The following is a 24,772-nucleotide window of genomic DNA, read 5'->3' as shown; positions in this document are numbered from 1 at the left end:
CCTCTGCCCCCCGGGCAGGAGGCCCCCTGGACAAGGCTGGCCAGCATATCCGTAGCCTGGCCCCAGGCAGCGGCCTGGCAGCAGCTCTCCTGAGGACTTCTGGCCTGCTGAGGGCTGTGCCCCCGGGCAAGGCTGGCACCACACAGAAGCCCCCGAGGCTGGGCAGATGTCTGTGATAGCATCTTGAACCCCACTCCACGACAGGCCAGCAAGGGTCAGAAGGCTGTGGCTGCCATGGCCAGCAACAGGGGCCAGCCCCTTGCCCCTCTAAGAACCATAGCCCCAGGCCCAGGAGGGGACCCCCAGCACTATGTTCCCCCAAAACTCACTCTCTTCTGGGAGACACACTCCTCCTGCAAAATAGGGGACAAACCCCAGCCTGGGGAGGGGAACCCCAGGACTTCTCCCCACAGCACACACCTGTCAGGCAGGGTCTCAGCCTGAAAAGGGATCACCTCCCCTTTGGAGATCCCTTCTCCACTCTGGGCCTCAGTTTCCCCCGCTACAAAATGGGGTAGCTGGGCCACAGCCTACCTGCATCTCCTCCCCCAACAACGAAAGTCGCTGCTCCAGCTTCCTCAGCAACACTCCCTAGGCAGAGCCTCAGGAAAACAAAAACGTCCCTGAGCCCCCTGGGTGGATGGGCAGGTCCTGGCTAGCACAGGAAGAAGCAATGCCCCCACAGCCAGTCCAAGACACTCATGCAGGCCCTGAAGGGCAGGCCCCTGGGAGTCGGCCTGAGCCATCACCAAGCTCCCTCAGGAAAGGACAGGTCGGGTCATGAGCCTGGCAGGTGCAGCCAGGAACCAACCACATCCAGATCCGCCTGGCAGCACTCAGCTCCTGCCTGCCGACCAGGCTCCAAATGACCTTCCAGGAGGCACAACTGGCACCCACCGAGGCCTGAGGGGAGCAATGGATCTGTACCATTCATTGTTCCCAGCCTGCCCAGAACACAGGCTCTACCCAGAGGGACACCAGACAAAGCCACTCCTCTAAAAACCTTCCCCCAGGAAGCTCCGGGAAGCATGCTAGTAGGAGGCAGAGCTCTGCGCCCACCCCTCCCCTCTCTGATTCCACCGCCAAGCAGGCACTGGTACAAGGCACCTAGTGTGAGCAAGGTGCGAGAGGGGCCAGCATGGGGCAGGGGCCGGACAGAGAGCTCTGCTAGCACCAGCTGTGTGACCCTAGGCAAGTGTCCGCCCTCTCAGGCCTCCACCCAACCAAGACGGATGATGAGCTCAGAGGAATCTCAGCCCTGGTGGGGGCCATGGTTCCTCCCAACTCAGATCCCGACTGGCTGGGCCTTGGAGGAGCATCTAAGGCCACCTGGCTTGATGGAGGCAGTCTGCTATGGGCACAGAGCACTGCCCAAGAGCTTCCAGCTGCAGCCAGGGCCTCAGAGCCTCACACCTGGACTAGAGACCAGCCTCCCAGGCTGGTCCCTTGGACGAGGGGTCACAGTGTCAGCTTGAGCCCAGGAGGTCACGCTGCAGTGAGTTATGACTGCGCCACTACACTCTAACCTGGGCAACAGAGACCTTGCTTCAAAAAATAAAAAATAAAAAAACTTCTGGGAAGGGGCCTGTGGCCCGTGAAAGGTTAGGAGCGCTGGAGGGACTGCATTTTCTAGGCGTGGTCTAAGCACATGACTAACAGTCCCTGAAGGAGCTGCCGTTACCCATTTTACAGATGGGGGAAAGGAAACAGGAGCCCATGGCCTGCACCCACAGGGGCTGCCGAGGCAGCTCCCCGCGCTGGACCGGCCCATCAGCACCCAGAGCTGGTGCCCAGGACCACAGAGATTGCTGTCTTACTTCCTTAGGCAGGAGGCCTTTGAACTACCTTAACATACAGGTAAAAGGAAGAGAAGGGCCCTGTGGACTCCGGCTCCTTCCATCTCTAGGCAGCGCCCCACAGGTGGGATCCGCCTCAGCCCCAGCCCACCTAAGAGGGGTCAGCAGGGCCACCGTTTCCTCCTCACCCAGACTGTTCTTCCCACCAGCATCCCAGAGTCCAACACGGACCGTGCAATCCTGGCCCCTGAGAGAAGCTGGAATCTGCCAAACAGAGGCACTGCCCATCCCACCCACTCCCGTCCCCCAGGCCTCCCCAAGGATAGGACATGGGACTCATGCCCTGTGCAGGGCCCAATAGAGGGGCAGCAGCCAGGGGCCAGAAGCCCATGGAACCCTGGCACCATGTGGACCCAGGGCCACAGTGCACCTGCCCCCACCCCGGCACCCTCCTAGGTCAAATCACACTCAATTCAGAGCTCTCAGCCCTGAGATGCCAGAAGACACTCCAGGGGCTCTAGAACGTTCTTACCGGCCTCTCCTCACTTACATATTTTAATTTAAATGATCTTTTATAATTTTTAAAAAGCAATAGATTTTTAATTAGAAAATTCAGATGAGCAAAAATGAAAAGATTAAAACCCACAGCCCACACCCAGGGGTGACCACGACGAAGGCTTGGTATCTGCTGTCTGGGCCATTCCACATCTGCACATCCGTGCGTTCTGGCCCAGGGAGCACCCTCAGCCCACCGCATACAGCTTGTATCTGCTGATGGCAAGCACCGTATTCCACATCCCTGTGCCAGTCAGGCCCAGTCGTTCTAATTGTCCCTTGGGTCCTGCAAACATCTTGGCCCTGCCTGGATCCACCTGGCAGCATCAGTGTCCATTTTCCACAGTCCTGCTTTGCAGAGTCAGGGCCTGTCACCCCGGTCCACGGTTATCAAACCAGACCCAACTCCCAACAGCGAGCCTGCTGGGCACGGAGCCCTCAGAGCTCCCTCACACCCTGGGGAGAACCTTCCCTCTGATCCATCGGCCAAGCAAGTGCCCCTACAGGGGTGTCTACATGAGCAACTACAGGGAGTCACCACGTGGTAGCCAGGGGCCGGGCCATCCGGCTTCAGGGCTGACCCCCTCACAGGGCAATGTCTTGTGAGCAGCAGAGGTCACCGCTCTGAAACTCAAGTTGCACAAACTCAGGGTTCACATCTTGGCCTGGGCACCCACAGACCTCCCTAAGCCCCTGTGTGTTGAACTCAGTGAAGGGCCGAGCACAAGGAGTACACCCATAAACACGGCTACCGCTGCCCCAGCCCCAGCCCCAGCCCCAGTCCCCGGAAGCGGCAGGACGCCCAGGGCGGCGTGACTTTGAGGTGGCAGGCAGCCTGCCAAAGGGGCACGATAAAAGGGAGGTGGAGCCTGCCCAGGGGACCGAGGCCAGGAAGGCTACAGAGCCCCCAGCCCCGCCCGCCCCCTGCACCAAGGACAACCAGAACATTCCACCACTTGCCCTGTGGTTGCTGCACCTCCGTGGAGCTGCACCGGGCTCCTCGAGCAGCCGCTGATCTGGGAGATAGAGGGGGCAAATTTATCCTTAGCAGAAAACAGCCTCTACCTTGCAGGTCAGCGAGAACTTCTGAAAGGCCTTCTGTATTCCTGACTACTGTTTCACCCACTGGCAGGTAGGGATTAGGCTCACCAGGCACACAGTAAGGTCAGTGGTCCCCCAAGGTCACAGCCGGCAGAGGCTGCGCCAGGGACAGGGAGTCCGGTTCCCCACTCTAACCAAGCACAACCCGGGATCCACCCCGCCCCCGACTCCCCACACCCTGACAGCAGATATATCCCTGAAAGACCCCCGAGGACCCCCGACTGGCCCCACTTCCCTGGGCCCCCTGCCGCTGCTGCCCCACCTACCAGCTCAGGGGCCTCACCCGAGACTCTTCCACCAAGAGCCTGCAGCCCTCACCCAAGACCCTCCCTGTCTGCTCGGCTCACTGGGAGGAAACCTGAACCCCAGACTGGGCACGGCACATGGACCCAGGTTCGGTCCCTGTCACTCTGGGCTGGGCCCTGACTCACCAGTCCAGGGAGGGTCTCCTTTCTGCTCCTCAAAACTCCAGGCCTTCCCTGCCCCCAGCACCCTTTGCCTGTGGTTCTTGCCAGCAGTGCCCACGCTCCCCTTCACTCCACTGGCCCCTCACCTCAGTCCTAGCACTCTAAGCCGTCTAAGTCACAGACAGGGTCACCCCCTACTAGGAGAGCAGGCCCCAGGGCACACAGAGGTCAGCAGAAATTGCCTGCAGGATGGCACATGGGGGTGTGGGAGCACGTCCCTGCCACTCAGTAACAGGTGGGGGTCTTACAGGGGGCACATGGGGGGATCATGACAACTTACAGTCAGGTGGTGGCAACATCACAGGTGGTTCCCGTCATGCCAGGAAGAGATGGTGCATTCTAGAAACCAGCAACCTTCACTGGGAGCCCCCAGGCAGGTGTCAGGCTCAGGAGCAGGCCCGTCAGAGAGAGGAGGCAAGTCAGAGAGAGATAGAGGGGGAGATGGGGCGGCCCTAGACACTGCCTCTGATGGCCACGCTGCCCTCATCCACAGCCACACTCGAGTGCAGAGTCCTGTCTACCCTGCAGGCCTGGCAGCCCCAGGAACAGCCATGAAGACCCACCCAGCACCCACCGATCTGGAGCCCAAACCACCAGAAGGCTCCAGCCAGGCTCCCAGGGGCTCTCCGTGATATACACCCACAGCGACGCCCCTCAGCCCAGGGAAGGGCTCGGAGTCACTTGTGAATCCCAGAAAGACACAGTGGGGCTGGGTCTCATCCCTGGACAGCTGCTGGGATGGCGGAAGGAGCAGCAATGCATCCCAAGTGTACTGGGGCTAGGCTGGCCGAGACCACACGCATGGAGAGGCCCTCTCCAGACCTTCCCCCAGGAGAGAAGACGGCAGACAGCTGCACCCAATGGGTGCTGGAACCAGCATGCCCCATCCATTTCTCTCCCTGCCCATCCCTCCGTCCACCTACCCCTTTCTCTCTCCACCCACCCACTACTTGATCTATCCAGCTGTCCACCCATCTACCCGCCACCCATAACTCACCACAATCCATCCCCCCATCCACCTGCCCATCTCTCCCTCTGCCTACCTGTCCACCCCCAGGGTACCTATTCCATGACAGGCCCCGCACTGTCTCAGGCAGCATAGGCTGTTTCCCAGGGTCCACAGCGGCCACAGGCCTCAAATTCCTGAGAGCCAGAAGCCTGGAGTTGTGGGTGAGAGCAGGGGCCACGTAAATAAAAGCAGCCATGATCTAGGCTGAGTAAATCTAGGCCCAGCACCAGCGCCCTCCCGCACTCCAGACACACATGTGTGCAGGCGCAAAGACAGGGCCTTCCCGGGACTCTCACAGCACCAGGCCATGGAAGCTGGAGGGGAGGAAGGGAAGAGGGGCCACCCCCCGCCCCTGGCCAGCTTACCCAGTCAGCGGCCTTATCTCCTCCACACTCAAGGTTCCCTTCCCGGACAGAGCTTCAGAGGCTATTTCAGGAACGACAGCAACCAGCCCGCAAATCTGCTGCGAGGCGGCCTGAGATGCCATGCCCTCTGAGGCGGAAGAGATGGGGGGCATCAGACAGCCCTGCAGGCCTTCAAACAGCCCTGCACACACAGACTGAGTCCCACACACTTAATCACACCTGACACATGAGGACAAACTCAGAGACGCAAGGTGGCTGCCCAGGGCCTCTCACCCACTCCAGGCTGCCCCCAGCCACGGCCACTGGCTCACAGATCGCCACCGCTGCACCCAGTGGAGGCCAGGAGAGGGAGGCCCATCTGACTCCCGGACACCCCTGGAAGCCCAGGTCCTGTAGCGGTACCACCCAGAACACGGGCCCTCCACAAGAGGCCACACCCCCAGGCAGCAGACAAGACTGACAAGAGGGCCACCTGCACAGGCAGCGACGCTAAACCAGAAGCAGTCACACCCCAGCCTGGGGCGAAGTGCTCCTCCAAAGGCTTGAAGCAGTCTTTGGCACCAGAGAGATCTGGTCCCCCACTGTGGAGACACACCTACCTCCCTCTCATAAGGGCCTCGGAGCATCCAGAGACAGCCCCGGCCACAGCCACCTGGATGGGGAGCTGCTCCCACCCAGCCCCACCACCCCACCAGAGCGAGTCCCCAGCATTCCCCAGCAGTGGGCACAGGGCTTTGGCAAAGGGGCCCATGCAAACTTATGGTCCAAGGTCCCCTTATAGCTGGGCTGACAGTCCCTGTACCTGAGAGCCCTTCCAGACACATGGACACAGCCTTTCTCCAGTAGGCCTCAGAGCCACAGGAAAAAAGGGAGGGAGGAAGGGAGGCGGCCTGTGGAGGCCAGAGCCTTGAGTTGGGAAGCAGGACTGATGCACGGAGTAGACAAGTACCTGTACCCACAGGGCCGCCTGGGGGCTTGGGCACCTGCTCCTCCCTTGGGGCACTGCTGCCCTCCACCAGCCACAGAGCCCCCTGAAAGACCAGGGATATGAGCACAGTATCTGTCCAGCCAGAGAAATACAGGCCAGCAGCAAAGGCTCCACTGACCCGCAGCCACCCTGCCCGGCCTGCCTACAGAGAATCAGGTCACTCAGGGACTCGCCCTGCCCCGGAGTCCTGCCCCCAGCTGGGCCACAGGCTGGTAGGGGTCTGGGCCCTATTGCGTCTCCGGAGACCTCTGCTGCCCACGGGCGCTACGAGCAAGGACTTGAGTGAGGGGCGCCCTGGGGGTGGCAGTCAGGACACCGAGGCCCGTCTGGGTTTTGGAGGAACTGAGCTTCCACATCTGCACTGGGGTGGGGCTCTGGAGCCTAGAGGAGAAACAGTTGTTCACGTCAACTGCTATTCATTTGTCTGAAAGACTGCAAAACCACACACCTTTTCTGGCTAGCAGGTAACCACATAAAATAAAATAAAAAAAAAAAAACAATTCTTACTAAACCAGTCCTCTGACCCAGCCGCGGGTTTTGGCCGCAGGTGTCTCCGCAGGGAAGGAGAGTGGGTTTTAAGCAGAAGTGAACCCCTGCCCTGATTTCACAGACTCCAATCATCTACCTCTGAGGCCCAGGCCTCTCGCCACATAGGGGGAACTCTTTGTAGGCAGGAGGACTGAGGGGGCCTCCAGGGTGGTCTGGGGGGAGCGACCACGCCCTCACGGTCAGCTGTTCACCCCCAGGGCTGCCCTCCACTGTGGACAGAAGAACAAGCTGACTGGTCCCTGCCTGGTTGGCTTAGAGGAAGTCAGTACTGCCAGTCACCACAGTGCCACAGTCTGCCCTGCATGGAGGGAGCTACAGACTGGCAGTGACCCCTACATACCCTTAAAGGAACCAGACTGTCTCAGGCTCCCACAGCTCCTCATTACCTGAGACAGGTAAGCCTTCACCTGTTCCCACTAAGCCCTGCAATGAGGAACTACATGGGGTTCTCCTCCAGGAACCCTGATTGCCCCACCGCTCCCCCGCCCCTGCTATGGCCTAAAGTCAGGGAGTGTCACATACGTGCTTTGTCTCTGCCCAGCTCCAGGCAGGCCACACAGCCCCTGGACACCACACCCCACATCCTAACCTCACACCACCAGGCACCACGGGGCGTCCAGAGGAGACAGACCAGTGTCCCCACCACCGCGTCCCGGAGAAGTCTGCCTCTCCTCGTTTTACGGTTGAGGTAACATGGCCAGCTGGGAGCTGGGTGCAGACTGTGGTCTGTCTGCTTCAGAGCGCCATTAAGCCCCTGTGCTTGGGAAGGAAGGAAGCCACTCACAAAAGCATCCCAACAGCCCCAAACCCTCCCAAATGGGCACGTGGATCAGAAACGCACCCTGGCAGGTGGGGCATGGGCACAAATGGAACATGTCAGCAAACCAGAAGTAATTTAATACAATATTTGTTGCCATTTATTTAGTGAGGACCTAACTAAGGCCGATGTCACAACTGGTGGATAGGTGGTTCTTTCCTCCTTGCCTTCCCATTATTTCTTGGTCATTGACTTACTGAGGAAATCAGGTCATGTGTCCTATGGAGCATCCCCCACCACTAGGATTTCGCAAGCGGCCTCCTGTAGTGTCATTCAGCGTGTTCCTCTGGCCCGAGTATTTCCAGTAAACTTGTACTTAGAGCACGAGGTTTGGTGAGATCGATCTATCCATCCATCCATCCATCCATCCATCCATCCATCCATCCATCCGTCCATCCAGGCAAGGAAGCATTGTGGATGGGAGCACTTTCTGTGCCCCATCCAAAGGCCTTCGCTGCTTTGGAGAGGTTGGCAGCTGTGACGCTCCATGCGAATCCCTGACCTCACCAGGAGCTGGAGTCTGGCAGGACTTTAGCAGCACTGCTGCTTCAGGCATCTGCCGGAGTCTTGAAGAAAGAGGCAACCTCATGAGCTGCTGGGTTTCCCCAAGTTACAGTTCACAGGGGAATCACGGCAGGGACACGTGTCAGATTCTCTCCATTTACCCTGCCAGGATTCAACATCATGAGTGGTCTCCCTGTCGACCTCCACAGATCATCAGAGAAATGCAAATCAAAGTCCGCTGGTTTTGCCCCTTAGTATCAGGATGAACTTGGGATCTGAACCCCATCGATGTAGCTCATCCACTTCCTCTGTTATTTTCAGTGAGGCTTACCCACTGCATCTTCAGCCTGGGGAGAAGGGGGAAGACAGGGACACCTTCAAGTCCCACTGACATGGCCCTAGAGGGCCTTTGATAACTTCCCTGCCTTCTGCTGTGATGAATACTCCAGGCTTAGCTTGCACATCTCCCGCCACAACCTGGAACCCGCCAGGGGCCCTGGTTTCTTTCAGGGGGAAATGGTACCTAGAGGCCACAGTCTGGGGTCTAGAGATGCTCTTAGCTACTGAGTGGTCCTTGGTCCTGGGCCTTTCCAGTAAACAGAGATATTTAAGTAAATGTCATCATGGATGCATACTGGTAGTCCTCATTCAAATGTAGGGATGGAGGATTTTTGCTTAACCTCTTCTAACTTACATCTGTTTTTTTTTTTGTTTTTTCTCCCATGCCAAAAGTGTCCACTATTTTTTTTCAACTTTTTTAACAGGTTCAGGAGGTACAAGTGCAGGTTTGTTACAAAGGTATATTGCATAATGTTGAGGTTTAACAGTATAAACGGATCCTGCCTCCCATGTAGTGAGCACAGCACCCACAGGTAACTTTTCAAACCTTGCTCCCCTTCCTCCCTCCCCACTCTTGTATTTCCCAGTGTCTCTTGTTCTCATCTTTATGTCCACATGTATTCGATGTTTAGCCCTCACTTATAATCAGTGAGACCATGCAGTATTTGGTTTTCAGTGGACCATGCAGTAAAGGGAATTTGCATTAATTCCCTTAGGATAATGACCTCCAGCTGCATCCATGTTGCTGCAAAGGACATGATTTTCATGTCTGCATAGTATTCCATGGTGTATCTATACCACATTTTCTTTATTCGATCTACCATTGACAGGCACCAGGGTTGATTCTATGTCTTTCGCCATGAATGTACAGGTGCATATGTCTTTTTGGTAGAACGACTAATTTTTCTTAGGGTATAAATTCAGCACATGAGACTGCTGGATCGAACGGTAGTTCAACTCTTGGTTCTCTGGGGTATCTCCAAACTGCTTTCCATGGTGGCTGGACTCATTTACATTCCCATCAACAGGATGTAAGTGTTCCCCTTTCTCTGCTGTCTCTCCAGCATCTGTTGTTTTTAGACTTTTTAAACAAAGGCCATTCTGACTGGCGTGAGACGGTATCTCACTCTGACCTTGATTTGCATTTCTCTGATGATCCGTGATGAGCATTTTTTCAGGTGTTTGACTGCTTGTATGTCTTCTTTTTAAGAAATGTCTACCATATCTTTTGCCCACTTTTTTTTTTTTTTGAGACAGAGTCTTGCTCTGTCACCCAGGCTGGAGTGCAGTGACGCAATCTCGGCTCACTGCAAGCTCCGCCTCCCGGGTTCACGCTATTCTCCTGCCTCAGCCTCCCGAGTAGCTGGGACTACAGGTGCCCGCCACCACACCCAGCTAATTTTTTTGTATTTTTTTAAGTAGAGACGGGGTTTCACCACGTTAGCCAGGATGGTCTCGATCTCCTGACCTCGTGATCCGCCCACCTTGGCCTCCCAAAGTGCTGAGACCGTGCCCAGCCATTGCCCACTTTTTAATGGGGTTGTTTCTTTGCTTGTTGATTTGTTAATTCCTTGTAGACGCCAGATAGGCCTTTGTCAGTTCAAAGTTTGCGAATATTTTCTCCCGTTCTGTAGGTTGTCTGTTTATTCCCTTGACAGTCTCTCTTGCTGTGCAGAAGCTCTTTAGTTAGGTCCTGCTTGTGAATTTTTAGTTTTGTTGCAATTGCTTTCGAGGAACTTAGCTATATATTATTTGCCAAGGCCAATATTGAAAAGGGTATTAGGTTTTCTTCCACGATTTTTTCAGTTTGTAGTCTAATGTTTATATCTAATCTTTATTATTACTATTATTATTATTTTGAGATAGAGTTTCGCTCTTGTCACCCAGGCTGGAGTACAGTGGTGCAATCTCCTGCCTCAGCCTCCCAAGTAGCTGGGACTACAGGGACTTACCATCACACCCAGCTAATTTTTGTATTTTTAGTAGAGACAAGGTTTCCCCATCTTGGCCAAGCTGGTCTCAAACTCCTGACCCCATGATCCACCCACCTTGGCCTGCCAAAGTACTGGGATTACAGGCATGAGCCACCGTGCCTGGCCACATCTAATCTGTTTTTAATTTTTGTATATGGTGATAGATAGGAATCTGACTTCATTCCTATGCATACAGGGAGCCAGTTATCCCTGAGCCATTTATTGAATATGAACCTTTTCCCCATGGCATATTTTTGTTGATTTTATTGAAGATCAGATGGCTGTAGATGTGTGGCTTTATTTCTGAGTTCTCTATTCTGTTCCATTGGTCTGTGTGTCTGTTTTTGTACCAATACCATGCTGCTTTGGTTACTGTAGCCTTGAAGTATAGTTTGAAGTCAGGTAACGTGATGCCTCTGGCTTAGTTTCTTTTTTGCTATTTGGCCTTTTTGGTTCTACATGAATGTTAGAATAGTTTTTTCTAATTCTACGAAAAATGACATTGGTAGTTTGATAGGAATAGCATTGAATCTGTAGATTGCTTTGGGCCATATGGCCATTTTAACAATATTGATTCTTCCAACCCATCAGCATGGAATGTTTTTCCATTTCTGTCATCTATGATTCCTTTCAGCAGTGTTTTGTAACTCTTGTGTAGAGATCTTTCACCTCCTTGGTTAGATGTATCCCTGGGTATTTTAATCTTTTTGTGTCTATTATAAATGGAATTGCATTCTTGATTTGGCTCTCAGCTTGAACGTCATTGGTGTATAAGAATGCTGCTGATTGGCCGGGCGCGGTGGCTCATGCCTGTAATCCCAGCACTTTGGGAGGCCGAGGCAAGTGGATCACGAGGTCAGGAGATTGAGACCATTCTGGCTAACACAGTGAAACCCCTTCTCTACTAAAAAATACAAAAAATTAGCCGGGCATGGTGGCAGGCACCTGTAGTCCCAGCTACGCAAGAGGCTGAAGCAGGAGAATGGTGTGAACCTGGGAGGCGGAGCTTGCAGTGAGCTGAGATTGCGCCACTGCACTCGGCCTGGGTGACAAAATGAGACTCCGTTTCAAAAAAAAAAAAAAAAGAATGCGTATTTTTGCACATGGATTTTGTATCCTGAGACTTCACTTACAGTTCCAGGAGACTTTTGGCAGACTCTTTAGGGTTTTCTAGGTATAGAATCTTACCATCATCGGTGAAGGGAGAAGGTTTGAGGTCCTATTTTCCTATTTGGATCCCCTTTTCCTTCTCTTGCCTGATTTTTCTGGCTAGGACCTCCAGTATTATTTCGAATAGGAGTGGTGAAAGTGGGCATCCTTGTCTTGTTCCTATTCTTAAAGGGGAATGCGTCTAGCTTCTACCCATTCAGTATCATATTTACCATGGGTTTGTCATAGATGGCTCTCATTATTTTGAGATATGTTCCTTTGATACCTATTTTTGTTGAGGATTTTTAAATGAAGGGATGATGCATTTTATCAAAAACTTTTTTCTACATCTATTGAGATGATCATACGGTTGTTTTTAATTCTGTTTCTATGTGAATCATATTTTGTAAAACCTCCATTCTTGGTGACACCAACACAATTACTTATCTTAACCTGCAATTCCCCTGCAGCACTCTTAGAATAATAAAACAAATAGTATCACAACAATGATGTGGTCACTGCAGGCAGCTCTATTTGCCTTCAGCAGTAACCCGCTAGAAATATGTCACCTGAAATCAGTCCTTCTGGGTGGTTAAGCCACTAACTCAGCACACATTTTTAGGCTCATTTGTTTCATTTCAGTTTTGAGGGACTTTTTTCCGGTTAAGATTTATTTAGGGATTTTTCACTAAGCAATTAGGAACAGCTTTTTAAAAATTATGCAAACTATTTACATGGCTCCAAAGTGAAATCTATAAAACAAGGTACGTTCAAAGACATCTTGATTCCATACCCCCCTCCTTTTGAGGTAAACTTTTAAGATTTGGAGGCTTCCATTGCTTTTGTTTTTAATATACATCTAGACTTGCATCTTCCCCTTTATCAGACGAAGAATAGCTGCTATATTTTTATTCACTGTGCTTTTTCACTTAAAAAGTACCCTGATATGCTGGGTGTGGTGGCTTATACCTGTAATCTCAGCACTTTGGGAGGCTGAGGTGGGAGGATTGCTTGAGGCCAAGAGTTCAAGACCACCTTGGCCAACACAGCAAGATCCTGTCTAAAAAAATAAATAAATCCTGATAATCACTCCATAATAAGAGAGATCTACGCATTCCTTTTTTACAGCTGCATAATATTCCACACATCTCTGATTCAACCAGTCTCCTACAATGGGCATTTGCAGTTTTCCAAACAGTACTTTCGCAAGCAGCCCTTCACACGTGGCTTTTCCTGCCTTTGCCGGTGCTGGTGCCGGTGCCTTCAGGTAGGTTCCGGGGTGGGGGATTGCTGGGTCAGAGGTCAGTGCAGACAGTTTTGCTAGATGTTGCCAAATCCCCTCCTCACAGAGTCTACCCTCTTGCATGCCTGCTAGCAAATGCCAAAGGATTTCTGCCAGCCCGACGGGACCTCAGTGACATTTCCTCGGCACCCCTCTCGCCAGGAGTGTAGGTGGCACCTTCTCACATGTTCAAGGGCCCCCTGTGGGTTGCTGAACTGTGAGTGGTGTTCATATCTCCTGCTGGCTGTGGGTTTTCTTCTGTTTTCAGAAACTCTTTCTATAGTAAAGAGATTAACCCTTCATCAAACAGCACATTCCCCCAGCCTGGCATTGGTTGTTTCCCGTTAAGTTTGCTTTTTTTTTTTTTCCTTCCCCCCGAGATGGAGTTTTGCTCTTGTTACCCAGGCTAGAATGCAATGACGCAATCTCGGCCCACCACAACCTCCGCCTCCCAGGTTCAAGCGATTCTCCTGCCTCAGCCTCCCAAGTAGCTGGGATTACAGGCATGTGCCACCACACCCAGCTAATTTTGTATTTTTAGCAGAGACAGGTTTCACCACGTTGGTCAGGCTGGTCTTGAACTCCTGACCTAAGGTGATCCGCCCGCCTCGGCCTCCCCAAGTGCTAGGATTACAGGCGTGAGACACCATGCCCGGCCAAGGTTGCTTCTTTCTTATGTGGTCAAACACATAAATCTCCTCCTCCACACATCTAGCTTTCAAGTCACAGAAAAGTTTCTTCACTCTCAGGTGAAAGAATTCCAGGCGCTTTCTTTCGGTACCCAAGTGGTTTTCTGCCCCCCTGGAAGTCTACCCTGGTGTGTGATGTGACAAGTGGGTACAGTCTGATCACTTTCCACGTGGCCACCCACCCACACCGCAGCACGCATGAAGCTGCCCATCTGTTCCCCACTGGTTGGAGATGCTGCCTCTGTCTTTTACTAAAATTCATATACAATGGAGTTACATGTGGTTTTGAAAAGCTGTTCCATTGGTGATCTGCCTGCCTATAAGGCAGTGTCATGCTGTTTTAATTAGCAAAGCTGTATGTTTTATAATATTTGAGCCATCCTAGCCAAGAGCAGAGACGTGACTCTTCACAAGAGAACAGCTGGAGACGTCATGGAATAGAATGCCAAGCCCAGGGCCCGCCAAGATCAAACGCTTGAAGCGCATGGCTCCTGGGGCTGCTCAGACACAGCCAGAGGAGGTTCCCGCCCCCTGTCTCCAGCTGCTCCCCTCTGTGGGGCTGCCTCTGGGAGGGGTCTGCCCCTCTCAGTCAGAGATCCTTCTGCTCCCTCCTCTGAGCTGCTCAGGCTGCTCTGAGTGGAAGTCAAGGAGGCAGCCCCTGGCCCCAGGGTGGGGTGAGGGGTCCCAGTGCAGCTGGGCTGTCTCCATGCAGAGGAGTGTTCCAGGGCTGAAGGGAGTGCAGGGGTGGGGGTCCCTGTCCAGCTGCTCTGCCTGTGGTTCCTGCTTTCTGAATCTCTTCAAGTCTCTGCCTGGAGCAAGTTCAGCCAGGAGCTGGGGAGAGCTACTCAGAGCACCCTTTCAGTGTGCCCCAGAGTGTGATTTGGGAAGGCAGCAGAGAAAGGCGTGCACCTTAGCAGATATGGAGGGGAAGCCAAGAGCAACCACCCCCAGGGAACCTGCACCCTCTGGGTAAGGGCGGCCAGAGTTCACCCGCTACCAGGACGCAGGCACAGAGCAAGGCTTTGGGAGCCGCCTCTCAAAGGGGACAGTCCTCAGGGTGCTTCCTCGTGGCAAGTGCTAGGTGGGAGTGGGGGCCAGGAATAGTGCGTCACCTCACTCGAGACCACAGCATCCTAAGGACTTCTGGGCATGCTAAGGGTTTCCTGGGTGTGGCATGAGCAAAGTGGCCAGGCCTGGCTGTCTCATCTGTAAGGCAACCCAAATGCCCCCGTCTGTGCGTGGATGAGCGAAATGGGGAGCAGAGCCCAGGCCCCAGGCCCCAGGTCCCAGGTCCCAGAGTGGGCAGGGGCATGTCCTGGGGTCAGCTCCCCAGCCCGGCTCTTCAATCAAGAGAAGTTCCTGCCAGAGATGGCCAGGAAGATGCCAACAGACTCCAGGCGGCTCATCCCGACAGTCCCGTGCCGATGACGGAGCCACCACCCTCCTGGGATCCTTTCTGCTGGTCCATCCCACACAGTGCCTGGGACCACAGTCAGGTCCTTCCGGTGCTCAGAGCCCTCCAAGGGCAACGACAGTGCCGATCCCACGGCCCCGAGCCTCAATCCTCTAAGACAAGGTTCCCCAACCCCGGGTCCGTGGCCTGTTAGGGAGCAGGATGTACGGCAGTGAGTGAGTGTCAGGTGAATGAGCATGACCACCTGAGCTCTGCCTCCTGTTGGATCAGCCCTGGCATTAGATTCTCACAGGAGCACAAACCATATTGTGAACTGCGCATGCCAGGGATCTAGGTTGCGTGCGTCTTATGAGAATCTAATACCTGATGATCTGAGATGGAGCCGTTTCATCCCAAGATCACCACTGTCCCGGTGGAAAAATCTTTCTTCCATAAAACAGGTCTCTTGTACTAAAAAGGTTGAGGACTGCTGCTCTGTGGGGAATGGTGTTTCTGCAGAAGGGCTCAGGCACCCCCTTGGACACACCACCCTTAACCTGGATCCTTCTGGAAGCACCACGCCTGCTCAGACAGACCCCACACCCTGAATCAAATATTAGAACTTCCCAGGAGATGGTTGAGAAGTGGGAAGACACCTGGGTCCCATCATGGATCTTCCCCACCCCCAGCCAGGGCCTGCTCCCCAGAGAGAAGACCCTGCCCAGCCAGCACCCACCCACGTGCGGCTCCCAGAAGGGGGCTGGGCCGGGCAGCGGAAGCCACACCCCATCACATGGTCAGATGCCTCATGTAAAACCGGCCCCCTGGACTAGGGTCACGCGGCATCCCTGTGGTCACCCAGCCGGTACCACAGACACCAGCCGCCTCCCTTCATCAACCACCATAATTTTGCATCCATGAGGTCTGGGGTTTCTCATGGTGCTCCGAGGAGGTGCTGGAAAGAGACAGCCACCCACCAGGAAGGGGTGTGGAGGCCAGGACGTTCTCACCGATGTGCCTGCGGGGACCCCAGGCACAAGCAGAGCATGGTGTAGCAGCACCCAGGGGCTGCAGTGACCCGTGGTGACAGCAATCCCATACTGGCCAGCCCCAAGGCACCTCCTGAGCGTGAAGCCAGACCCTGCCGCCCTCCCCTCTGTAACCAAATCCTTGGGGTCTGGGTCAAAGTGGCCCAGGATGGTGACATTCATTGCCTCATTCTCCCCCCCAGCAGCAGATGTTGGGCTTCTGGAAGCTTCTCTGCGGCATCTCCCCAGGCCAACACCATGCTCTCCTGACACTGGCCACACACCAGCATCTCGCCTTGAGCGTCTGCTCTCCCAGCTCCTCCTAGGCCTAGAATGTTCTCCTGACATCACCGGCCTTGGGACCTGTCTCCTCCCACAGGTGCCTGAGATGAGATTGTCCCAGCCTTGTTGTTCTTGCCCGTGGACAGAGTCTTGAATCACAGTGACATATCGCAGGGGTCAAAAGCCAGTTTGGAATGTCAGGGCTAGGGAGGGCTCGTCCACCTCCCAGACAAGGCAGGTGGAATGCAAGGGACTGGGGGCCCTGCCCAGGGCCGAGCAGGGGCTCAGGACCAGGACGCGTGTGTCTGCACCTTGGCTACAGGGACCGGTGGCATTCCCATCGCTGGAAGGCATGAGCTCCCTGGACCTGCTGCGTCAGTCAACAGCCCTGTTAACAGCACCCCTGGGACTCGAGGACGCTTGCTCATCTGAGCAACTCTGGATCACCCTGGCAAGGGCGTCGAGCGTAGAAGGAGCAGACTTGAAACCAGCCCGGCAGCAGGAGCAGAATTCTCGGCACCCAACGCCTTTAAAAACAGCGGCATCAGCCACCCGAGTGGAATTGCCTGCCAATCCCTGTCACTCTGATACCCGCGGTGGGCACGGTGCTCCTGCCCATCTCAGCTGCCCCCAAAGGCGCTCAGCTCCACACAGCCTGTTTCCAGCTCTGGAGCACACATAGGGTGGGTTCGGAGCTGTTCACCCTTCCTGTCCTCTGCAGGACGTGCCACATGCCAGGACGGCACGTGGCAGAACTCATAGCAGCAGCTGACATGCCAGCTCCCTGGCTCCAACCACCTGACCTCGCACTGGACGGCCCAACTGCACCCCAGGCCCTCACACCCAGCGGAATTTCATCCCATCGGCACCCAGGAGTGTCCCTGCAAAGCCCCTCCCTCAGACCTGGCCCCGCGACACATGGCAGCCAGCACATTATGTGCAAAGGTTCCAGGACCTCGCAACTGCCAAGTCAAAAGGGACCCCCCTGCCTCCAGCACCCCAGGGTTGTAGGCTCAAGCTGCAAGTACCATGCCCACAGGGAGCTGTGGCTTCAGTGCCAGGCACAGACGAATGTTCCCTCCAACTGAGGCACCCTGCACTGAGGGCACCAGCACCAGTAGCCTCTGCCACAGAGGACAAGACGCAGACTCAGAAGGCCCTGGACCCTGGCCAAGGCGGCCCAACCATGGGGCCATGCGCAGACACAAAACCCTGCCACCTGCTCCACACCCACCAGGCACTGCCCGAGCCACCTCCAAGGACCCAAGTCCCTACCATGCTCCTGACCCCCTGTCCCCACACAGGCTGGGGAGGCCCTTTCTCCCAGACTCCAGGCTCTTGTGCCACCTGGACTACCCCCTCCCCAGCTGATGGCCAGGGGTAAGGGATGCGTTCCCCCCAACTAGACTGAAGCCACAGTAGGCACTCAGCATGTTGGCAAGAGTGGATCCAGAAACACTGGGCTGAGTCTGTAATGGAGGTGAGGTGATCCCAGACAGCCAGAGGATGAGACCAAAGACTCAGGCCCCACAGAAGGTGGCACTGGGAAAAGCCCCAAAAGGCATTCCCAGTTTTACTGGGAATCTAGGGCTGAGGAGTGGGTGGAGGGGTCTTAAAGAAGATGGAAAGAGACCTGATGGCCCAAAGAGCTCCGTCCTCCTCTGTGCCCAGCTGCAGCACCTGCTTCAGCCTCTGGCCTCCCTGCCCAGCTACAGAACAACTGTCCAGCAGCTGCCTCGGACTCCAATGCCAGAGCCTGGAGACAGGAGGGCACTGAGGTCCACAAAGTTGGGTGCTACACCCTGAGAGCTGGCCTCTGCATGGCTTTGTCTTTTGGGGAGGCAACCAGATCGGCCCAATCCACCTCCAGGACCTGCCTCTGGCTCCATTGTTGATTAACATGCATCCGTGAGGGTTCTGCCAACACCCCTGGAAAGTTCTTGGGAAACAGGGAAAGGCAAGGCTGTGGGAAGGGGGAACAGCGGCTGCTGAGCCAGGCTTGGGTTTGAGAGCCTACGAGGGCTGTCCCCATGCACTCCAGGTCCCCCCTCAAATCCCTCTCCTTGACCACAACCAGGATCTCCAAGCGTCTCAGCAACCAGAATAGATGCCAGCTGGATGTCCACACCCCCGACGAAGGCTCACAGCAAGGGAGCTAGGACCTCTGGGTGCAGCAGGGCTGTATGGATCCCCATCCCCTCAGCTAAGATGGGAGCTGCCCCCAGTGGGGGCGCAAGCAGCCACAGGTAACTGGGGGTGTTGGGGGTAGGAAGCCTAAGCGGGCAAGGGTCGAGGCCCAGCGCCGTGTCCACCCCGGCCAGCCCAGGGAGGCCAAAGGGAACACAGGAAGAGCTGCTCTCCTGGGGGCGGGGGTTCCCCAAGGAGGGGACAGGATATCCTGACTGGCTTCCCCAGCCACACACAGGAGAGTTTGCCTAGCCCTGTAGGGTCAGCGGAACACCGGCTCCTGCCTCAACCCCCCTGGCTCTTCAAGGCCAGGCTTGTCGTCTTCAGGTCAAAAACCACAATACTTCTCATTTCACAATCCACCTAAGGACAGGGCCCTGTCTCTGCCACCATTGCCAAGACTTCTTACAGCAACACAAGGGCTGGACTGGCACAGGGCTGGACCTGATTTTGTGAGGCTGTAGGTAGCCTCCAGCTACTCTGCCATCCTGGCTCTATGACCAGGTCTCCCCTTGAGAGACTGGTCCTGCCAACCTCCTAGAGCACTGAGGGTGGGAGTGCATCTCCCAGGCCCCCACCAAGTCACATGTCCTGCCCAGCCAGGGTCCACCTCCAGTCCCACCCCGCATGGAGGTACCTGGGAAGGGGCTGTTCATGACAACTTCCCAGGGCCAGGCACACATCTTACAGGGACAGGGCCCAGAGCTGGAAAGGACCAGCCCCGGGTCTGGCCACTTCACAGAAGCATCCCTTTCCTGGCCACCCCCTCACAGAAGCCCTCCTGCCCTGTCCCCAGAAGCCACCGCTGCCTTGCCAGCTCTACGGAGGCTGGGTAAAGGTAGACTCTGCTGAGCAAACTTCCGAGACCTAAACAATCCAAATCAGGAAGAAAACACAAGTGCAAGCAGAGACTTCCTCTGGGGCGCGGCGGGCCCTCTTCCTCCGCACGGGTGGCTGCAGTGAGCCCAGAGGCACATGTCCACAAACCTGAATACAAGTGAGAACTGAGGGGGTCTGCAGGCGCTTTGTCTTGGCCTCTGGCTGAGGGGGTCTTCCCACCCCTGGACATCTCAGAGAGTCTGGGGTCCAGGAGGCAGGTGGCCAACAGCACACAGCACCTGTGAATCTGGCATCTGCTGGACATTTGCACAGTGGCATCAGACTTGGGTGGGTTCCCCTGGGTCACTGCACACAAACATCTCCCAAACCACAAGCCAAGCCCCCGCTGCTGCAGCCATGAGCAGAGCCAGTTCCTCTCACAGACCAGCAGCGGCTGTGGCCCAGGCACCCGCTGACATGTCAGGAGACAGGGGCTTGGGAGCCGGGGGTGGGGAAAAGTCTCCAAGATAACACCCCAACCACATCTTTGAGGATAGAGGTGGTTGAGACTTCCCCTTCCTGATGTGGAAGGCCACCTCTCAGCAAGGAAGGCAGTAGCCCTGCGACCTCTACCCCACCCTCTCACCTGAGACCATGCTTGAAGCTGGCTGGGGCCTGGCTCCTGCTGGTGGCAGCTGCCAGCAGGCATGGACAGGCCCCTGGATGCCCTCCAGCCAGTTCTCTACTGAGCCTGCCCAAGGCAGAGGAGATGCTTCCACCTGAGGATGCTCAGGGAGACCACCCTTCAGCCCTCAGGTGAGCCCCACGGCCATCAGCCATGGGATGGCTGGGTAGAGGCTCCCAGGCCAGAGGCTGGCACCACACCAAAAGGCCGCTGGCTGGGCAGCCAGGAAGTAGGGCCACTGGGGCGGCGGGGGAGGGCCCCAGGCAGGCACCGAGGAGAGCAGCCTGGACCTTTCCGGAGGTGACTTCCCGGGCCCATCCCCGAGAAATCCAGTGCCCAGCCCTGCTCAGGCACGCTGTACCGGGAATTGGAACCACCTGGTAACAGGGAGGGCCAGGAGCCTCTGCTACCAGCGCTACCGTCTGCGGGAGCACAGCTGCCTCTGAGTGAGAGCTGCAGACGTGCCTCTCCACTCTGCATCAAGCCAGGTTTTCATGAGCTTGGTTCGGTTAATATGAGGCCGGTGGGGACGCCCCATGGCACGCTGAGCCCTCAGGGAGCACTGCCACCGTCACCTTCCTCTCCTGGACAGCCCCCTGCCCCAGAGTACAACTGGGCCTCAGAGAGGTCTGAGATGTGGCACCAGCTGGACATCAGGCGCCTTCTCTCTTGGGGGCTCCTGAGCCTCGAGTCTCAGCCGACCTTGAGGAGTTCTCTTACTGAACCCAAAGGTGCGCTCCCCAGCAGGCTTCTCTTCCCAGAAAGAATCACACCTGGACCGACCCTCCCCGGAGGTGTGGAGCCAAATTCTGGGCTCCAGGTGGTCCCCTCCCCAGCCGGCTCCCTCCCCATGCCGGGCCTGCGAGCAGCTGCGCACCCCCAGACACAGCAGCGCCCCTGAACTTCAAGGGGGAGTGCAGTTTGTGTTTCTGCGTTTCCCCACTTCTTCCCTCCTCTGCTCCAGGGTCGCAGCCCCTACGGGGCAGGTGGCGCTGGGACAGAGCTCCCCCACACAAGCTCTCAGGAAGCACCTTCGTGCCGGCCGTCGCCGGTGGCGATACTCACACGGCGAAGTGGTAGACGAAGCATTTCCAGCCGGTGGGACGCTCGAGGAAGTTGTAGACGCGGCCCTGGACGTGGGTGCGCGCCAACAGCGGGCGGCGCGTGCTGTAGATGGAGACGCGCGGATCTAGGTTCACCCGCGGCCGCGGGCCAAGGTCGGAGGCAACTGGGGGCGCTGCGGGCGCGGCCGGGGACGCAGGGGGCGCGGGACCTGGGGCGCCGGGCGCGATGGGCGCGTAGAGCGCGCCGCCCGCCGGGCCGCCCTCCGCCAGCTCCAGCGAGAAGGGGCACTTCTTGGCCAGGCCCGCGCTGCCCCGCCGAGCGCCTGGCAGGCGGCCCCAACCCCAGCGCTTCCTCTCGGCCCTGGGCGGGGAGGAGGCCGCGGCCATAACAAGGAGAGCCCGCGGCGGGCCGGCCCGGGAGGCGGCACCCGGAGCTGCAGCGAAGGCGAGCGCCCAGGCACAGTGCGGGCAGCCACTGCTGCCAGCCCCGCCGCGGGGGGCCGCTGCCGGCGCAGCCCGGGCGCTCGGGGCGGGGCCGGAGGGGGCAGTGGCCGAGGACCGGTCTCATGGAGCGGCGGGCCCCGCCCCCGCCTGCACGCCCCGCCCCCGCCAGCCCGGCGCGCTCATTTCGTCCCTACCCGCGCCCACCGGCTTGGCCCGCCCTCTCCCTCAAGGACCGGCTTGGCCCTGCCTCCGCCTCAACCCTGACTTGGCCTGTCCCCGCCCCCGCCCACGCCCCGCCCACGCCCCCGCCCCCGCCCCCGCCCACCTGCTTAGTTAGCCCCGCTCCTGTCTGCAACTACCCCGCTTGGCCCCGCCCCTTCCTCGCCCACCTGTTTTACCCCGCCCCTATGTGCATTTACCCCCCCGCTTGGTTCCGACTCTCCCCGCCCACCTGCTTAGCCCCGCCCCTTCTGCATCTCCTCTGCTTGCACCTGCCCTGCCCTCACCCACCTGCTTGGCCCCCACTTCTGATGCCCGCCTGCTCTGTCTGGCCCGGAGGAGGACCCCAGCTGAGCCAGGGAGGAAGGGGTAAGGCCAGGCCGATACCACCACCAAGAACTGCACAGCCAGGGCAGGAGGGGCGGGGTAGGGTGCCGGCATCTATTGTCCCTCCCTCTGAGCCGCTCCGGAGTTGGGGGTGGTGGGAGGAAAGGGATGTACTGGGTGAGGGTGTGCTGGCCCCGCGATCACTGTGAGCGCCCCCGGGTGCCCAGGCGCGCGAGCTGTGGGCGGGGAATACTCTCGGGTCGCTTCCCACCAGGGCCCTTGGACCAGGAGGGTGAGATGGAACCACGAACTGTGATGTACCCCCCAGTGGGAGCTGTGCGGGTGCTGCTGGGGAGCGGGGCGGCACAGCGTGGGTCTGCACCTGGCTCGACTGCTGGGCATAACGGGCGGGGCTGCCTGGGCAGGTCAAGGGAGAGGCGCTTGCGCCACCCTAGGGTCTTGGAGAATGGGCGCCTTGTCCTCTCTACCCTCCGGACCGCGCTGCCGCTGCGCCCTGTGGATTCCCCTGGGTGGGGGTGGGTTGGTCACATCGGAAGATTTTCACAGGACTCTGCACTGCCTCCCGCCCGCTGCTGGCATTTGGGTCTCAGCACATCTCAGGCTTGGGGTGGTGGTGGGGGGCAGCCAACAGAAAAGACCAGCTTTTTTCAGGATGTTGCACACAGACTCGAGGCAAGAACTGAAGGTGAAGCTCAGCGGTGACTCTCAGCCCGGCCAGGTGACCCATAACTCATGCGACACTTCCAGGTCATCGCTGAGCACCCTGGGCCAATTTGACGTATCCACCACCCCACTGCCAAAAGTCTGCTCTTTTATCATGGAGAGAGTCCAGCCCAGGCCCTTGACACCTGGGTGCACAGTCTGTATTTGCAGCAAGAGTGGATGGAGTGGGGTCCCAGCTTCCCAGCTTGTGCTGGGCACTATGATAACGCAGGGGATGCAGAGGAGAGGATACCTTCCTGGGAAGCATATTGTACAAAAGGGCAGCGGGCCAGAAGATGGGGGCAGTCAGTCAGCTCTGCAGGGCACACAGCACGCATTCAGCAAGTACTGCCTGCATGGAGTCTCTGTCTTCCCCTCCCACCTCAGCGGGAGGAAGTTGAGCTTTGAATAAGCAGTGTTTGGACAACTGGACAGTCATAAAGAAAGAAAGAAAAAGGATAGCTTGGGTCCATCTCATCACACACAAGAATAAATCTCAAATGAATCAGAAGCTTAAGTGTAAAAGGTGAGATGAAGCCATGCAAATTGTACAAGAATGTACAGGTCAATTCCTCAAGAACCTGTGAACTGGGAAAACATTTCCAACTATGACTTGAAATCCAAAAGCAATAGATAAAATAAGAAAAATCAAAATAAAAACACCATTAGCAAAGTAAAGGAGACAAATGGCCAAATGGGAAAAGTATTTGCAGTTTCTATCACAAAGGATTAATATCACTAATACATAAAGAACATCCAAAACTGAGGTGAGGAACCTGCCAGACAGTCCTATGGAAAAGGGAGCAGAAGACATGAGCAGTTCATAGGAAATGGGGTTCATGACCTTTGCACTTAGGAAAAAATGTTCAACCTCATTTATAACAAGAAAAATGCAAATTAAAAGTACACTCTGATACCACTGGTTGCTTATCAGATTGGCAAAAATCCAGACCTTTGATGGCAACTCTGTGGGAGAGGCAGCAGGTGCACTCCTCGTCACTGGTAGAAAGGGACCTTGTGATATTACTAAATGTATCATTTGATACAGAAACCCCACTTCTAGGAAATAACCCAAAGATATGTAGGAAAAATAGAAAAGTACATATATATAATGATAGTCAACACAGCATTTTTTATGTTAGCAAAAGTCTAGAGACAATCACACTGTCCTTCAATTGGTTCAGCTGTGCCATGGTACAGCCACACGATGGAGTGCCATGATCAATATGATTACTAATACTCAAAGAACCAAAAGATCCCAAAGAACTGTTTGTGTGTGTGTATGTATGTATATATATGTTTATATATTTATATTTATATATGTGTGTGTATGTATATATATATCAAAGAAACAATGATGCTAAATTCCTTTGAAACCAAGATTTTCAGTATAAAAAAGATGTAGATTTAAAAAATCAAAGAGGTACAAACCAATCCTTAAATTTGAATGGACTATATTAGCATAGACTCCTCAGCTATTTTATCTTAGGAAAAAGGTATATTCTACTACTGTTCATTATCAAGTTGGAGAATGGGCTGATCAACAATGGGACAATTTGAGCATCAAAAAGAGTCATGGATTAAAACACATCAAATAGCTGAAAAGCCCATGCATTCATAATAATACTGAAAAATCCTATTTGGTCCTCTGCAGGTTGCTTGACTATTCTGAAGACAAGTGAAAAGGCAGAGTGGTCAAGCAGGTCAAGCCTCCATATTTTAAAAATTCTACGCCTGGCACAGTGGCTCACACCTGTAATCCCAGCACTTTGGGAGGCCAAGGCAGGCTGACTGCTTGAGGTCAGGAGTTTGAGACCAGCCTGGTCAACATGGTGAAATTCCATCTCTACTGAAAATACAAAATTAGCCAGGTGTGGTGGCACATGCCTATAATCCCAGCTGCTCAGGAGGCTGAGGCAGGAGAATCACTTGGACCCAGGAAGTGGAGGCTGCAGTGAGCCGAGATCGCACCACTGCACTCCAGCCTGGGTGACAAGAGCGAAACTCCATCTAAAAAA

At 55.7% G+C, this 24,772-nt stretch overlaps 1 protein-coding gene across 5 annotated transcripts in view; it reads right to left on the bottom strand.

The window, feature by feature from the left end:
- Positions 1-21,718, bottom strand: part of KCNQ1 (potassium voltage-gated channel subfamily Q member 1) — a 402,120-nt gene extending 380,402 nt beyond the window's left edge. For 3 of the 5 annotated variants that reach the window (XM_028833062.2, XM_077961722.1, XM_077961723.1), the window contains exon 1: positions 21,043-21,661. In XM_028833062.2, coding sequence (XP_028688895.1) covers positions 21,043-21,428 — 386 coding nt within the window. In that variant the 5' untranslated portion in view covers positions 21,429-21,661. Of the gene's footprint in view, positions 1-21,042 lie in introns of all 5 variants that reach the window. The other 2 variants (XM_028833061.2, XM_077961724.1) reach the window with 2 other exon arrangements.
- Between the last annotated feature and the right edge of the window lie 3,054 nt (positions 21,719-24,772).

Source organism: Macaca mulatta, chromosome 14 (genome assembly GCF_049350105.2).
Source record: "Macaca mulatta isolate MMU2019108-1 chromosome 14, T2T-MMU8v2.0, whole genome shotgun sequence".
Taxonomy (NCBI): domain Eukaryota; kingdom Metazoa; phylum Chordata; class Mammalia; order Primates; family Cercopithecidae; genus Macaca; species Macaca mulatta.
This window is presented reverse-complemented; position numbering and strand designations above follow the sequence as displayed.